Source organism: Antechinus flavipes, chromosome 2, assembly GCF_016432865.1.
Source record: "Antechinus flavipes isolate AdamAnt ecotype Samford, QLD, Australia chromosome 2, AdamAnt_v2, whole genome shotgun sequence".
In the NCBI taxonomy this organism is placed as follows: Eukaryota; Metazoa; Chordata; class Mammalia; order Dasyuromorphia; family Dasyuridae; genus Antechinus; species Antechinus flavipes.
Window position 1 is genome coordinate 273,797,804 of NC_067399.1, and position 16,521 is coordinate 273,814,324.

The following is a 16,521-nucleotide window of genomic DNA, read 5'->3' on the forward strand; positions in this document are numbered from 1 at the left end:
ATGTGTTGCCTAATGTTATCTCTTTTGTAGAAACTCTTCATATATCTGTTTTTTCTCTCTATTGAATTTCAAGCATTTCTATTTGTATTTCCAGTGAATGCAGAGTACCTTGGACTACTCAATGAATGTTTCTTGAAAGAATGGAGGGACACCAGTGAGTTAAGCCAGATCTGCTGTCATCACCATGACCTGCAGTAACCAGTATGAGCTTGCCCGCCAGAACATGAAAAAAGCAAAGAGACTCAGACAAAGAGAGACACCAGGATGATGTCTCTCTGCTGCTGCCGAAAGCAGAGGGACTTGGAGATCATGCAACAGAAGCAGAAAAAGGCTACTGAGAAGGATGAATCCAGGTAAGCCTATGGCTCATGCCCATCTCTCTTGCCCATCAACTGTGTGCCCAGAGCCAGTCCCGTAGTGCACTTGCCTCCTCTTGTAGTGCTCACAGGGCCCCAAACTGATGGCAGTGGCTTTCCTCTGTGCATACTCCCCCTCACCCTCCACCTCTGCTTCCTTCAGGCCATTCCTGGGAGTGAGGAGTCTACCCCCTCCCAGTATTTTTTATTCCTATGAGGTTTACCCCAGAGTATTAAAAATAGCTTTGTGTAAAAAAAAAAAAAAAAGAAAAAAGAATGAAGCATTCACCTTTAAGATTCTGGGCTCATTACAAAATCCATCACAAAGGTGTTGCTACAGCACTAATTCTGGAAAACTTAGATGTTTCTACTGGGGCTGAAAGGAAAGGGAAGAAAATGAGAAGATATGTTTATTACCATCACCTCTCTCAGGACGGGTAGGTTTTCAGCCCACTCACCAGTTGAATCTGGGTCCTCTGATGGGATCAGCTCCCCAGAGAGGGGCCTATCTCAGCAGAAGCCTAGGAAACCACACAAATCCAGATTTTAGCTGGGATGGAAGCTGGAGAGGACAAACGACATTTTATAAAGAGTTGTCAGAGACCAGAATGGAATAAGAGAATTCTGAAGCCAGATCTCTAAGACCTTGGTCAAAAAGCTCCTCTTCCATTGATGGCCAAAGGTCAGAGACACTCTTCAGAAATGGCAAAAGCATGATTAATATCATTGCAGCTGTGCAGTCAGCTACCTCATCTCTGCCATTGCTGCTAATAGGAGGAGGGAATGTTTTCTCTTAGTTCTGGGAAAGAGGAAAGCCAAGGAGATTTGGGAGAGTTTTCAAAATGTCAATGATTTAATGGCTGGGGAGAGGGGAAGGAAGATACTGTAACAGCATCAGCCGTGGTACAATAATTTTTTTCTTATCCAAATTGGCATAATGAAGGTCATTGAAATAGTAGAATTGCTGGCACTAATTTCATGGTTTTCATTCTTTGTACTTATATTTCTAGTGTCTGGTTTAAGAAATGCTTTTTTTAGACAAATACAAGGCACCAGAACTGTTTTTCCTCTCTACTTCCTAAATCAAAAGGTGATTACTATAAATAGATCTCTCGATGTACAAATAACTGTTTTGCTTTATGTCACATATATAAACCAACTTCACCTAGCTTTTGTAGATACTGGTGCTCTAAGTTTTTCATTGGCTGGAGATCTGACATTGGCACAGTGTGATTATTAAAATATAACTTATTAATATGACAAAACTGTTTCGTTGGATTTGAGTAAATTCTCATTGGGTTCTTGGGATCCAGAATTATAACCAAACTATAACTAAAAGTCTTAGGTGGTATTTGGAAGACCCACACACCAAAAGCCCCAGGCATGAGGTAATGACTTAACTGGGCCCAATTACACACACACACACACACTGAAGGAGCACTCATAATCCATTCTTTGTCACATAAACCTCCTTCTCTTGTAACATAAGAACAGTGCTGGGTTCTCCACTTGCCAGTTTTGTCTTCCAACCACACCCACATAGAACTTTGATTCCTGAAGGAAAGGTAGCTCACAAACCACAGAGATCCCAATTTACATAAAATTATCTCACTCCATTTTATTTAAGATTTTTCTCCAGTTAGTAAAAGAAAGATGTGTCTCTCTTTATACATATGTACAAGTTCAGTTATAAAAATAGACAGCACATTCAAAGAGAAAAAAAGGCTTGGCATTTTTCTGATTCCCTCTAAATAGCATCTGTACACGGGAGTCTGGGTTAGGCAGGGGAGTCTTAATGATTTAAGTTAAACGATTCCCCTTCACCCCCACTCCCCTCCCAAAAAAGGGCTTTAAAATCAATCTAACTAAACTCAATTCCGCGATTTTCAGGTGTGCAAATTAGAGGCTGAGCCGCCTGGAAGCACCTGCTTCACGCTGAGACATCAGGCTGGGAGGCAGGCAGGAAAACCATCTTTCATGGTCACAGCAAAGACCATTCCTCTTTCCACCCTCTGTCAGAGAGCCAGAATGTCCAGACTGGTCAGTCCCTGGGCTGTGAGGTGTCAGTATGGGGATCTCCTCCTTTTCTCCCTTCCCACCCCACTCCCGATGTCCCTCCCTTTCTCAGTGCAATACAGACAGTGCATACAGCCAAGCAGGGGATAAAAGGGTAAGGGATGGGGAGACTGTGCATTCAGGGTGGGTAGAGGGAGTCTGGGAGAGGATCAGTGAGGGAGCCTGATTTGGATGACCCTGTTCTCATTACTGGCCTCTTGTCGGTCCCTTGGGTGGGAGCTGCTGATGCTGCTAGGGGCTTGCGATAGAGCTAGAGATTACTAGGAATGAACAAGAGGGTGCGATGAAGACTGTCCACGGACAGTGGGAGTACAATGGGAGACCACCGCTCTGCACAGGGAAACAGAAGGTCTATAGCCCTTTTCTCCAGGGGGACTAGGCAAAGAAGGCCCAAAGGAAATGCTACTTCAGCACCTCATACTTTCCCCTGGTCACTCTCACCTAACCTATGCCCCTGCCACCTCCTCTGGTACTCAATGCTCAACTCCTATCATGCTGCCATTTTGAGGGCAGGACCGTGCAACAGCAGAGTTATCTCTGGCCAAAGAGGAGTTTCTGGTGACCTTAGGAGGGAGGTCCCTTAGAGATCATTTATATGGACTAAGCTGTGGTAATGAGGAGGCTAAATACATGATTTCCTCCTTTTTGCCCTTTCAGAAAATCTCCGTGGAACACTCCTCACAGGCACAGGACCTACTCGCTGTACCCTGTGCTTCTTTAGAAGGCATATGCCCAGGGGCAGAAGGTTGCACCTTCCCACCGATCCTCCAGGGGACTTGGGAGGCTGGACACCGAATCTCTAAGAGTCTCAGGTAGAGCCCACTCCATCTTGAGGGGGTAGAGAATAGCAAGAGGGGTAGAGGCAGGAAGAACAAAAGTTTGTGGGATTGAGGGTAGCAATGAAACATGGCCCTTTCCCAGTGAGAGGTTTAAGACTTGGCTGTAAAGTTCATTTGAGATGTGGTGGATTGATTCCTGCCTCTGGGACCTCTTCTTATAGGCATCCTGAAAGGGATCATTTTGAGAAACAGGTGATGAAAGTGCTCATATCCGCCACCTGCCTGTCCTCACTGTGCTGTGATTATTCACCTCCATTCCCTCCCTGGGGATGCGGGATGCCAAAGAGGGCAATCATCCAGAGCCATCAATTGGCAGGAAGGGCATGGGGCCCCAGTTTGGTAGAAAAAAAAGCTTGAGAGGCCCAAGGTGGTTATCGTCCCCCAGGGGGATTAGGTCCTTTGCCCTGTTTCCGAATCAATGGGTCAGGGGTCAGGTTGCTGGTAACATTGAGGCTTTTGGGAGTCCCAGGGACACTATTTCCCTTGCTCAAAGGTGAGCTCAAGGGAGAAGAGGCGCTTGAAGGTCCAAAGTCAGCAAGTCCAGCTGGTCGAATGAGTGATGTTTGTAGAGGGCTACTGGCAGAGATTCCTAGAGACAAGGAGAGAAAGCAAGAGAAAATAAAAAATCAGTCCCACATACCACTCAAGTTACCTTTCTGTTAGAAATCTTAGTCATGCTTGCCTTCCCTAGATACATTCTCATGTGATGAACATTACTCCCTGGATAGAATTAGGCATCAGCTCTTTAAAAGGAAAAACAAAGCTAATTTATACACAATATACCTAATATTGAATCTTAGTTCAATGCCCATAGGCAAAGCAGGACACACTGTAAGTAGAATGGGAGAAAGTTGAATTTGTATATGACAATTTCAGTAAATATTCTAAGATTTTAAATGTACTTCCTTGGTTATACATTTCTAAGAGAATGTGAGGGACTAGCAGACCCATTACAACAGATCTTCCTTTCTTCCAACAGGAAATCTAGAGAATATCATGCCTGACTACTGTCCATTTTTGTCTGTGCTGTTCTCCTTACCTGCAATGCCTGTTCACATTTTCTACCTTTCTAAAATTCAATCCACATTTCAAGGCTCAAGCTTAAGTCTCCCTTTCTTCTATGAAGTTTTTCTAGATTTTGGATCTACTCTTAGTCACTTCTCATTGTACTGGGGCTGGCCACTCCCTCCTTCCGCCTCTCACTTTCCCCCCAACCTCTCTAATTATTTTAAATGTTAATTTCTTCCTCATAAAAAAATATAATAAGCTCTTTGAGGGTCAGAGCTGTGCTTAGATATCTATAGCAGCCAGCAGAGGGATCTAAACATCAAGTCTATCTTTGACAACTCCCTTTCCCATTTGGTGTTTCCTCCCCCACCTCCAAGCTAGTATTACTATTCTACGGATTGTACCTTCCATAGTTCTCATCTCCATCCTATCTCTTTCATTTCCACAGCACCAACGGAGTTCAAGCCTTCATGATAGGACTATTGAACATAAGCCCCCCAAACAGGTCTTGATGACCACTCAATTTCTATCATCTTCAATTTATTCCATATGCAACTGTTAATCTTTTTCAATTATTTTCATTATGTTATTCCCTTGGCTTAAAAATCTTAAAAACTTGCCATTAAAATTATTAGGCTAAAACAAATTTCTTACTTTGGCATTAAAGGTCTTATTTAAGAGGCCTACTTTCACTTTTTATAACTTTATTTCCTATTACCCCCTATGAAAGTCTCACCACAGCCAAACTAACCATATCAGATAGCTACTTGTTTTCCAAAATGCAATTTGCCTAATCCTCCTCCTAGGGTATACCTTACCTTATACTTGGTTCAAGTCCCATTCATCCTTACAACTTCTGAAGCATTTACTGTTTTTGTGTCTTATTTTCCCTACATAACGTACTGCCTTGTATTGTCACTTATCTACTCATATATGTTTATCTTGTCTTTCCATCTTTAGGGTCTAAGCTTCTAGTAGGCATAAGAAGTATATTATATTGCTTAATGTTCTTCACAATGTTAGTTTCAAAGCTTACTACAAAGCAGGTTCTCAATAAATACTTGTTCAATAAAAGAGTTTCTCCCAGGTTCTGAGTAATTGTTCAGTAAATGACGCACTGGTTGACACTTCAAGAATCTAAGCTTGATTAGGCTGACATTATTACCATTATACATATTTTCACTCAAAGAGCGCCTGTTCTGGGTCTGGCAAGGAACAATCTTTCAAAATCAATTCTAGAATAAAAAGTATCAGAATATTTATAGAATTCCTGCTCAGAACTCTATTTTTTCCACTGCAAGGGACTTAAAAGTTAACAAATAGTTCTTATCTGGAGAGTGTGTACTCAAGTAAGAAGTACTGGTTCAAGAAGAACTTCAAAAGCATTTCAATCCATCAAATAAAAAGCACTTATTAAGCACCTACAACAACTAAGACATTATCTTTTGCACACTAGGATCCTGCATTGCAGTGTGAAGAGACATCTCCAATCTGGAGCCTGACAAATGGGCACTTCCTTCCTCACTGGGGCAGAGAGGGATTTCCCTAACCTGTTTTCTGTAGTGCTCAAACCTGAGGCCCAAGCTTTTCTAGTTTCCATTCCTAGCCTAACCCCAGGGCCTGGAACTTCAATCCACTAGCTGTGCCATACCTTTAGACACATTGTACCCGTATGCTGCATAGGCTGCTGCTGATGCGGCTGCAGCCCCTGCTTTGGCCCCAGCCATTGCAGCTGCACTGCCTGCTGTGGATTTCCGGCTCCTGCCTTTCCCTGCTCCTTTTGAGGTGCTGCCTGAACCTTTGGGGCGGCCCCGACTTCGGCCTGAGTGGCCACGCCCTGTAGCTGGCATTTCCTGAAGAGAAATTCCTGTGGGAACAAGGGGAAAAGAGAAAACATTTAATTTCTAAAGCCATGGAGTGACTCTGCACTGATAGGGAAAGCTGGTCCAGGGGATATTTATATTTGGTTTCTGAATCCTATGGAAGAATTTATTTCCATTTAATAGGGGTGGGAAACTGAGGAATAAATAGACATTCTCAGTCACAGTTAAAATGACATTCTGTATTCTGGGACACATAAGACTGATTTCTTACTTTGAAATATAAAAAGACCAGACTTCCCCAAGAGATAATGAGTACAAGATCATAGCTCCCAAAGTGAGGAAAATCTAAACCTGACCAAAATCAAAAAGTGGGAGGATTAAACAATAAACACAGAAACAGTATGGGACTCAAGGGCAATACACTAATGTGTCAGCTGTGAGAGACCACTGGCACTGAGTATGGCATGTTATACAATACAGAAACTCTGCTTACCATTCATGGTGTCTGAGACAGAGCCTGTGATGGAAGCAGGAGAATTGGTAGCACGGGACTGAGGTGCTGAGGAAGCTGGGTCGTCGACAATGACCAACATATCACTGCTGCTCTCATCAGGAGGGATGGAACCAGTATGTAGTTCACTACTGATGGAAATCTGCAGGTAAGAGAAGAGACAATCTAAGCTCACAACCCACATGAGATCAGTCTTTAAAGTGACTCCAACAAAGCTCCTCCTGGACTTTGTTTGGTTCTGGGGATGTGAGACTACACAGAAGGTGAACTTTAAGCACAGCAAAAGATGCCACGAGTGTTGGACATAGTCTATCCTATTCTGAATTGAAGGGTCTGTGACCGCAGATTAGAAAGAGCTCACCTCACTGAAAGGGCTGGGCATGGCAGAGTCCACACTAATGAAAGAATCATCCCCATCAGCAGAGAGATTGGAATTATCAGCAGAAGGAACAAAAGGAATCACTAGGTTGGCTCCCTCCTTCCTCCTTTTACCATCCAGCTCATCTTCTTTCTTTTTCTGGAAACATAAGCAAAGAAACATTAAAACATATCAAACAAAGGAACTTCCTGAAAATCTGACAGTGGGCCAATCAAATTAAGGGAAAACCATACCGAGATCCATAGAGAATATTTCAGCACTACAGAGATGAAAAGCTGTTTTAAGAACTAAAATTTAAGAATTTAAAAAGCATCTACAAAGAAGAAAATAAAAGGCTGCTGCTCTTAATTATGCTCTGAAATAATTTTCTTCATAACTTCTTTCTTAACAAGTACTGGAGGAGCTGAAGACACCACTGCACCCAAAGAACCAAACTCCATAGGGCTTGGATCAGAAAGGAAATCCGAGATCAGAAAGTACACTTTGGGTCCACACATTAACCCAATACTGCAAGTTGATTGCATTACATATGATAAAGTGAACCTAGATAACAAGTGTCAAACAAATGGCTTATTAGGCCAGGGCTCAGAAATATTTTTTAAAAAATAAATAAAAAGCAATAGAACATAGATAATGTTAAAATGTAGTTTTCTTAGTCAACTGTGTGGTCCACAGGTTCAGTTTGGTGGTCTCTGTCTCTATTTGAGTTTGATACCACTAATGGGGATCTTTCCCATCTTTAGCATATTGTGTAATAGAAACAAAAACATCAATGTGACAGCCACTGAATACCAAACATCAACTATTCTCGTCAACACTGCATACCATTGCATTTCACCATGACCAAAAAAAGTGAATCTGTTGCTGCAAGTCACTTAATAGATAGGTCTGGTGCTTTCTGACCCCTTTTCCCCCATCTTCTGCTTGATGTACCTTTTCTGCATATTTTTCCCTTTTCCGTTTGCGCTCCTTCACTCTGTTGGTTTCTTCTTGCTGTCGTTTCTCCTCTTGCCGAAGCCTCACTACCAAGAAACACAAATAAGATAGGATGAATAATTATCTTGTCTATAGTAGCCACACTCCACATATAAAATCTGATTTCTTACTTTTGTATAGATGTAGCATCTCAAAATAAATAAAATTAAGTTCACCATTCAATTGGGTGATTCATTAGATATATGCCTTACATCTAAATCTGCTAAATGCCTATTGAGAATGGACCTTCAGATGCCTTAAAAGATGTATCTGATTTGAATCACCATAATCCACAAGTAAGGCTATTATGCTCTGTAATTCCAAATCTGAATATTTTCTCCCACCTTTGGTAACCTGGTTCCAGTAAAAATAAGCCAAAGATTAAAATATACAGCTAAAAACTTGGGTCCTTGAACTCAACTCTCTATAACTTTTGGGTCTTCCCTTCCTTCTTTCTACTCAGCACTCCAATTTTCTGGTACTTGTGCACAAGAAAGCACAGTTGAAGTATGGAGGAAGAAAAGCACACACACACATATATTGTGGAAAAATTTCCAAAAGGAAGAGGCACCAGTTAAGGCTTGGGGCACGTACATTTCTTCTCCAGTTCGTCATCGTCTAGTAGAAGACTAACCACTTCTTTGGGTTTTAAGGTGTCTGGTTTGAAATTCCCACCTGAGATCACCATCTGCTGGATCTACAACAAATCAAAGGCAATATTTTACTCTCAGGCTAATTCAATTCAACATGGGAGATATATAAATTCTTCTCAAGCTGCCTTAAGGGGATGTTCTTGATACTTCTGGCTCACCCAAATTACACATCTACTGAGCCAGAATCTTGACTCTCTACCTGGCATTGCCACTTGATAGATATCAGTCCCAACATTCACAATGAAAAAGTCAGCAGTAACAATTCTTTGGGGAATCTGCAGCCTGGCAGAGTGCTCCAGAGATAGATTAATGTGGAGGAGGCAATCAAAATTAGGCAATTTTTCAGAGCTTGCACTTCACTGAACTGATAATTACAGAGGCCAAATGTGTGAACATTTTAATCATGAAGAACTCTTTCCATCTTAAAGTCAGTACTTCAGAATCGGCCTGTCGAAAGGCTCCCTTTAATTCTCGGGGAAGAGACTCACTTAGAAGAATCTAGAGATAATTTTGGTGAGTAGAGCAACAGGATGACGTCTCAGCCATGACTTTCACTTCAAATGACCTACTGTCAAAGAAACTGCAGCCTCTTTCCCACCAGTTATGCCTCTTGACAATCTTAGCACAAGTAAACACCTTCTCATTGCAATTTCCTCCATTACCAGCCCAGTTCCTTTTCTCAGAGACTATGTTCATGTGCTTACCTCACTCTTTTCATTGGCCCTTTGTAGAATACGCTCCTCAATGGTGCCCTTGCAGATGAGTCGGTATACAGTCACCTGCTTTGTCTGACCCAGCCGGTGAGCTCGGTCCATAGCCTGTTGGTCCACTGTAGGGTTCCAGTCACTATCATAGAAGATCACCTGCACAGAAGGATAACAGTGTAGCCCCAGGGAAGCCCCACCAAATGGCAGGACCAGGAATTCTGAGAACTATACATTCAGTCATCTGGGTCTTTGTCCCTTCTTGAAGTCAAATCCTCTTTATATCATATTGATAACCCTTGACAGGTCTTGCCAATTTCCAATCCTACACACTCCCACCCCCATCATCCAGTAGGGCGATGTTTTTGTCTTCATTCAGGGTTTCTAGCATAAAAAAATCAAGTATAAAAGAGTAATCTCTCCCTCTCTGCCAAAGAAATATAGTATGGGGTCCAAAAGCAAAAGTTCTATGATAATTAAATCATTAATATGAAACTGATGCCATATTAGTCAATACTAGTTCTGATATTTCTAGGACTGTTTTATTACAGGTGATTTCCCTGTCTTGAAGATCCTAGATGTCTCTTGCTTGGAGTCTGTACCTCAGTTCACCTTTATTGGATTTACTTAAGATGAGGGGAAAGTGAGCTTCAGGAATCTGGGGCATACCTATTACTGCTGAAAAAACATTGCATTTCCAAGGGAATTCGAAAACTGATAGCTTGCTATCCATATCCTATAAGGCTAAAACCAACCAGAAAGGACTCTCTGGGAGAGATCTGGTTCAGAACTTTCCTATCTCTGTCTTTTGTACCCAAGCTTTTCCAAAGTCCTGATAATTAATTTTTCTTTTGGAAAATATCCATTCCTTCCTTATTCCCACAAGTATCATTCTAATCCAGGCCCTTTTCACCTCATGTTTAGATAATAGTAACAGCTTTCTAGCTATACTTATGAGTCCAATCAATTTGTAAACTGCAACCAATATGCTTTTTCTAAAACACTTCTATCACATTACAGAAAATGCAATGCTTCCTGGGCCCTCTATAACAGCTTCTTACCTATTCAATTTCAATTTCTATCACTTTTCTACATAGAGCTAACCTTCTAGTAAAAATGGTTTCTTCAATGTCACATTCTTATAATTTGTAAATGCCTTTGCTCAAGATATTCTCCATATACTTTGCCTGTTATCAAATTCCACTTCTATTATTCAAGGTATAGTACAAACACCACCTTCCTTTTAAACTTTTTCCAATTACACATAATAGCTTCCCTTTCCCCCCCCTGAATTCCTTACAATCCAATCTAATAGGATTAAGATTCAAATTATAAAGTGAATTGTCTCATTCTTGACTTCAGATTGTTTACCTATTTAGGTTGTAAGTTCCTTAGAGGACTGAGACCGTATTTCCTTCCTGTTCCTTACAGGGTCTAGCAATTTGGGCATATAGAAAATGTTTTTTAAAAGTACTTGATTAACTGATGGATCATCTGAACCAAAGGGGTTTGGCTAGAACTGGATGGACCCTGAAAATGTGTGCCAACCAACAATTAGTTTCCATGATGGACCCTGTTTTTCTTATAATCCTTTCCCTCCAATTAATGTAACACTTCACCCAGTTTAGAGGAGGTAAAAATACAGTAAACAGGAACGTCATACACTAATTCAGAGCCTTATTAGGGAGATGAAACATATTCTCATATTTAGTCTAAGTCACAGGAAAAAATAGACAAGATACAGCTAGCTAATTAGGTTTATTAAGCCAGGATACCTTCACTCAGAAGACCTAAATAATTACATATTGTGAAAATTAGACTCTTGTGACACACTTGAATGACAGGGCACATGAATCCATAATGGAGAATCATACATGCTGAATCACTTCATATTTGCTTACTGAATATTTACATTTTTTCCCACAAAGTCTCATGGCACTCAAACACTGACTCATCCTTAAGCTACATTTAATGCATAGATCATAAGATCATAGCCCCAGGTATGTAATTCTAATTTAGTAAAATAAAATGTAGTTAATAAAAATGACCTTAGAGGTCAGGAAACAAGGGATACAAGAAAACAAACCAGGCTTCAGTTTATAAAAATTCAGATTTACTCTTTTAGGAAAAATAACTTTAAACACACTCTCACACTTATTCTCTCTCTCTCTCTCTCTCTGAGCATATAAGTATACATAAAATCAGAGGGTGGATTCAGAGGGGCCAGAAAGGAAAACAGATATATGCTGTCAGGGAATTAAATCATGCTATAGAAAGGGTTAGACAGTGCCTATCAATAGTTGTACATAGCACTCAGGTTTATAGACATCAGGGAGAAATTCCAAAGAAGAACAAACAACAATTAGAGGACTATAGAGACTGACTTAACTAGGAAAGATTAAAGTAGTTCAATCTGTAGAGCTTGGCCAAGCGATGACTAAGAGGAAACACATTAACAGCATCTTCCACAAGTTGTAAACAGAAAGAGGGAAGAACCTTGTAACGGGGTCCCCAGAAAGAACAAAGATTTTATGTGTGAGATAAAGAACAGGGAAATGATAGAACCACCAAAAAAAGCTGGCGCAAACACCTAGAATGAGGAACTACTTTTTCCAGGGGAATGGGAGGCAGCTTTATTCCTCATGAGGCTTAAAAATCAACATTGGAATGCCCACGGGCACACCACTACACTTATCATCATCCTAGAGACAGATTTCTCATTCTTCTTCAAAGTGTAAACACTCAGACTGAATCTGCCATCAAAATAAAAACAGTGGATTGTTCCTACAGCTATTCCTACTTTAGGAAGGATAAACCCAAGAAAAACAGAAGAATTGTAAGGAAAATTTCCATAAATTAAAATCCAAAGAATTGAAATAACTGTCAAATACATGTCAGATAACCATGTATGAGAACATCTATTTACAAACATGAACAAATTTATGAGATATTACTTCTGCCCAATGATTTAAAGTAAGTTCCTAAGTGTTTCTATGGATATTCCAAAGCTGAACTGCAGCTCCAAGAAGAAAATTCAGGACAAATTATACTAAGATGAAAATAAAACCTGACTTTTTGGGGCGTTACTGAGCTCAATCAGAAAGTAATAATATTTGAGTAATAATAAGTGAGTAATAGTACTCAAAGTCTCAAGTGTTTCACTCCTTCAGGGAGCAACCAGCTTACAAATGAGCCCATGTTCCAAAAGTTCATTTTAAATTATTTGATGCCAAATGCCATCTCCCCTAAACTGAACAGAAAATCATTTCCTCCTTCTCATCTTTCTCTGCAACTTGGTAAAAAGAAAAGAGGATTTGTGGGGAACAACACAAATTAAGAAAAACATTTTTAATGTAAAGAACATTGGAATAAGTAGCATGGAGTGGGGAGCTAGAAGAATACAGCCCCCTTCCCCCTTCCCTCCCACAATGGTTTTCCTTAATTTTTGGTCCATGCCACTAATTACTTGGGAACTCTCTTACAAAACTATAGAATCTAGGAAACTATATTAAAAGGGAGGGTGATTTCAATTATGAAGATCAGCAGCAGACAACTATAATGGGCACAAGTATATTAGGAATCTCAGAGTATATTGGCAGTCTAACATACTCTAAAAGGAAAGATGACAATGACAGATAAGAATATAGTAGGATTAAACAATTGTCCTGATTTTTCTCATCTGCTAATATTAATCTTTGGGGGACTCTCCTGAAAACATTTACAGACAAGAATTTAGTCTCACATAGAAAGGCAAAAATAATGGCATGTGACTGTGAATTAGGGAGATGTCTAAAAGAAGCTGAAGTATGAGGGCAGAGAGTTTTTTTCTTAATTGAAATTTTATTTTGAAAATATGTTATTTTCAAAATTCATGCCTTTTCTTTTAATAGAAGCTACTTCCCAAAAGAATTTTCAATCTGTATTGAATCCTCCTTTATAGCTAAAAGAAAAAAGCTCACAAAACACCAAAAACAGTTAAGCAAAACCAATTTATAACCAGCAACCTCTCAAAGGATGCAACATTCTTTATCCATAGCCCCCTTGCTTCATATCTACCCCTCTCCCACTGCAAAAAAAGCAAGTTATATTTTAATAGGAGAACAATATCTATTCTCTTAGTTCAAGATTGTGAAATCTGTGATGTTCCTCTAGAACTCTCTGTACTTTTTAGTAATAGAATAAAATTGAGAAGGGAAAGATTCCCATTTCATCAGTTTGACTGCTTGGTAGCAACTGTATATATGAGTAGTTCTGATTTTGCTCACTTTATATTAATTCATATAATCTTTTTTAATATTTTAAGTTCACATTTAAAATGATACAGAGAATAGACAGGCCTCCTCTATGGGGCAAATAGATAATTAAAAAACTCAGTTCCCATTTTTAGTTTTTATTTTTATTTTCAGCCCAGAAGCACAAGTCCCTCCTCTGATACCCCATTAATTGGATATTACATCCTGAATCTCCATCTTGAATTACATGGCTTACATGGCCGATCCCTGCCTCCAAGAAGCTTGTGTTCTAGAAGGGAGAGGATAACAGTGGGGGGCTAGAAACAAAGAACAAAATGTTCTTTTCAAATCTCAGGCTACCACCCCAGATTACAAAACCCAATCCATACCCCCAAGGAGTTTATATTCTTACATTCTTTTGGGGGAAGAAAACCTTCACCCCTTGATTATTCTTTGATGTCCTTGTGGGTTTCAATTTTCTAATTTAAGTTTCATTTCTCCAATTTAATTTTCTTAAGTTGGAAACCAAATAAATGTCCATCCATTTCTCACAAGGTCCCCCTTTTTCCTTTTCAAATAATTTGGTTTCCACATCCTTTTCTAACCCCTTCATATTTGGTTCAGATGATTTTTACATCTCACTTTGTAAAAGTCTATTAACCTCTGTACAGATCTCCTAATATAAGATTATCCATGATTTCTATAGAAGTAGAAAGAGTAAAGAGAAGTAGAAAGCATATATAGAGTTGAGTTACAACTAAATCAATTCTTTTTTTTTTTTACTGAGGAAACTGAAACTCCCGAATGAGCAAAATATTAAGAACTTTTAAAATTAGGAATATTTTGCATTCTCATTTACTTTAATTAATTACTAAAGAATAAGCAAATTTGAGAAAACAGGTGGGAATCTTTAATACCTGATGCACAAAAAAATAAAGGTTAGGGAGAACTTTTGACTTATAGTTCAACAACAACATATTAAATGTTTTATTAATGGGGAATTGTATTTGCTTTTTAAAAAAAATTTTGGAGGTTGGTTATAAGTTAGGATAGTCACAAAGTAAATGGTGAGATCTTTGAGAATATAAGCACTTTTTTTTTTAAAGTACAAGAGCTCACTAAGATCTTTTGCATATTAATTCATTGCTAATCCTAGCACTGATATTTGTCTCTGAAGATGATTAAGCTGATCACATTTTCCAAATATAGAGGGGAAATTGCAAACTCTTATGTCTACCCGTGGAAATTAAATATTAATTTATTGGCTGACTAATTTCAGTCTTGCTAAATTCCATAAAAATACATGTAATGCTTTGCTACTGTCTAGATGGTGGTAATTATTAGATAAAATTTTAAAATATAGTGACTGCATTTCATGAAGATGTATTTTAACATCCATAACTATTCCCTTTAAAAAGTATTTCTGTGCCTAAATGATGTCTTCTTGGACCATGAAGCCAGTTGGAAAAAGAGTACTTCCAAAAGTCACCAGTTCTAAGTCTTGCTATCTACAATTTCAACCAGAAGGTGATCAGTCAGTGTTTTTGTAAAAAGAAAGTAGATTCATTGTTGGTGAGGACTTGCATGTCCAAATTTCCTTGAGGACATTTCCACTTCGGTATCCTATTAACTTCTTAAATTCATTCTGTCCAGAGAACCCTAGATTATAATTATGAGAAATCTGAGTTTAGATCTGATAATTGCTAACCATGTAACATGGGGAAGTTACAAACTACTCCTCTTGTAACAAAAAATGGTTACTCTTAGTTGCACAGGGTTATTGTGATAATAAAATGATTTATTAATTTAACAGTGACATAGAATTGTGGCCATTTATTTTTCCCAAATTTGCTCCCATTTCTGACTTTACTATTTTTGTCTGTGGTGGCATAATTCACCCTCATTTCAATGTTCACTTGCAGTCTCACAAGTTCCACCTCTATAATACCTTTTAGGATCTCCCCTTCTCTATACTTATTTGATTATCACTTTAGTATAAGCAAAAAGCCTCCTGCTTCATCATCTTTCTTCAGGTCTTTATCCTTTTCCAGTCTATCTTCCACATCTACCAATGACATTATTCTAAATAACAAGATTTCATTATATTGTACCCATTTCATAAAACACCAGAAGTTTGTTGCTGCCTTTAGGATCAAACAGCAATTCTTTCTGACATTTAAAACTCCTCACAAACTGGCTCCAACTTAACTTTCTAGCCTTATTATACATTATGTCCCTTCATATATATTCTACAGTCTCTTTATTGATCTTTCCAGAAAATGTACTTTTCTATTTATTGTCCTCATAATTGGAATGTATCTCTTTACCCAGGTTCTTAATCTCTAGTTTCCTTTAAAATTCTGCCAACCTCCATATTCTACCTGAAGCCTTTTTTCTTTCCCCAAGCAGCTACTACTGCCTTGCTTTCTCTACCCCCTTCAAATAATCTATTTATTTTTACACACACACACACCCCAATGTAAATATTCTCTTTCTCAAAAAAAAAAAAAAAAAAGTAAGCTCTTTAAAAGACCTTTATGTACAAAAATACTTACAAAGCAGTTCTTTTCTCAGGGCAAAGAATTAGAAACTGAGAGAATGGACATCAACTGTGGAATGGTTGAATAAATTGTGGTATGTGATTGTGATGAAATACTCCTGTACTATAAGAAATGATGAGCAGGATGCTCTCAGAAAAACTTGGAAAGACTTCTGCGGGCTGATGCAAAGTAAAATGTACTGTGTACAAAGTTATAGCAATAATGTAAGGTGAATGACTTTGCTATTCTCAGCAATACACTGATCCAAGACAACTCTGAAGGATTTATAATAAAAAAATGCTATCCAGAAGAATTAATTGTTTCTGAATAAAGATTAAAGAATACTTTGTTTTAAAAACAAATGTTAAAAATTGTTTTAAATGTAATTGGGGAAAAAAGTAAAATATTAAATAGAAAAATGTAGC

General features: G+C 38.8%; 1 protein-coding gene across 1 annotated transcript in view; it reads right to left on the reverse strand.

The window, feature by feature from the left end:
- Nucleotides 1-1,948: 1,948 nt before the first annotated feature.
- Nucleotides 1,949-16,521, reverse strand: part of INO80 (INO80 complex ATPase subunit) — an 83,392-nt gene continuing 68,819 nt past the window's right edge. The window contains exons 29-35 of the mRNA XM_051977106.1: nucleotides 9,325-9,483; nucleotides 8,562-8,664; nucleotides 7,926-8,014; nucleotides 6,975-7,130; nucleotides 6,596-6,755; nucleotides 5,931-6,146; nucleotides 1,949-3,860 (exon numbers count right to left, since the gene is read on the reverse strand). Of these exons, the coding sequence (XP_051833066.1) occupies nucleotides 3,643-3,860; nucleotides 5,931-6,146; nucleotides 6,596-6,755; nucleotides 6,975-7,130; nucleotides 7,926-8,014; nucleotides 8,562-8,664; nucleotides 9,325-9,483 (1,101 nt within the window). The 3' untranslated portion in view covers nucleotides 1,949-3,642. The remainder of the gene's footprint in view (nucleotides 3,861-5,930; nucleotides 6,147-6,595; nucleotides 6,756-6,974; nucleotides 7,131-7,925; nucleotides 8,015-8,561; nucleotides 8,665-9,324; nucleotides 9,484-16,521) is intronic.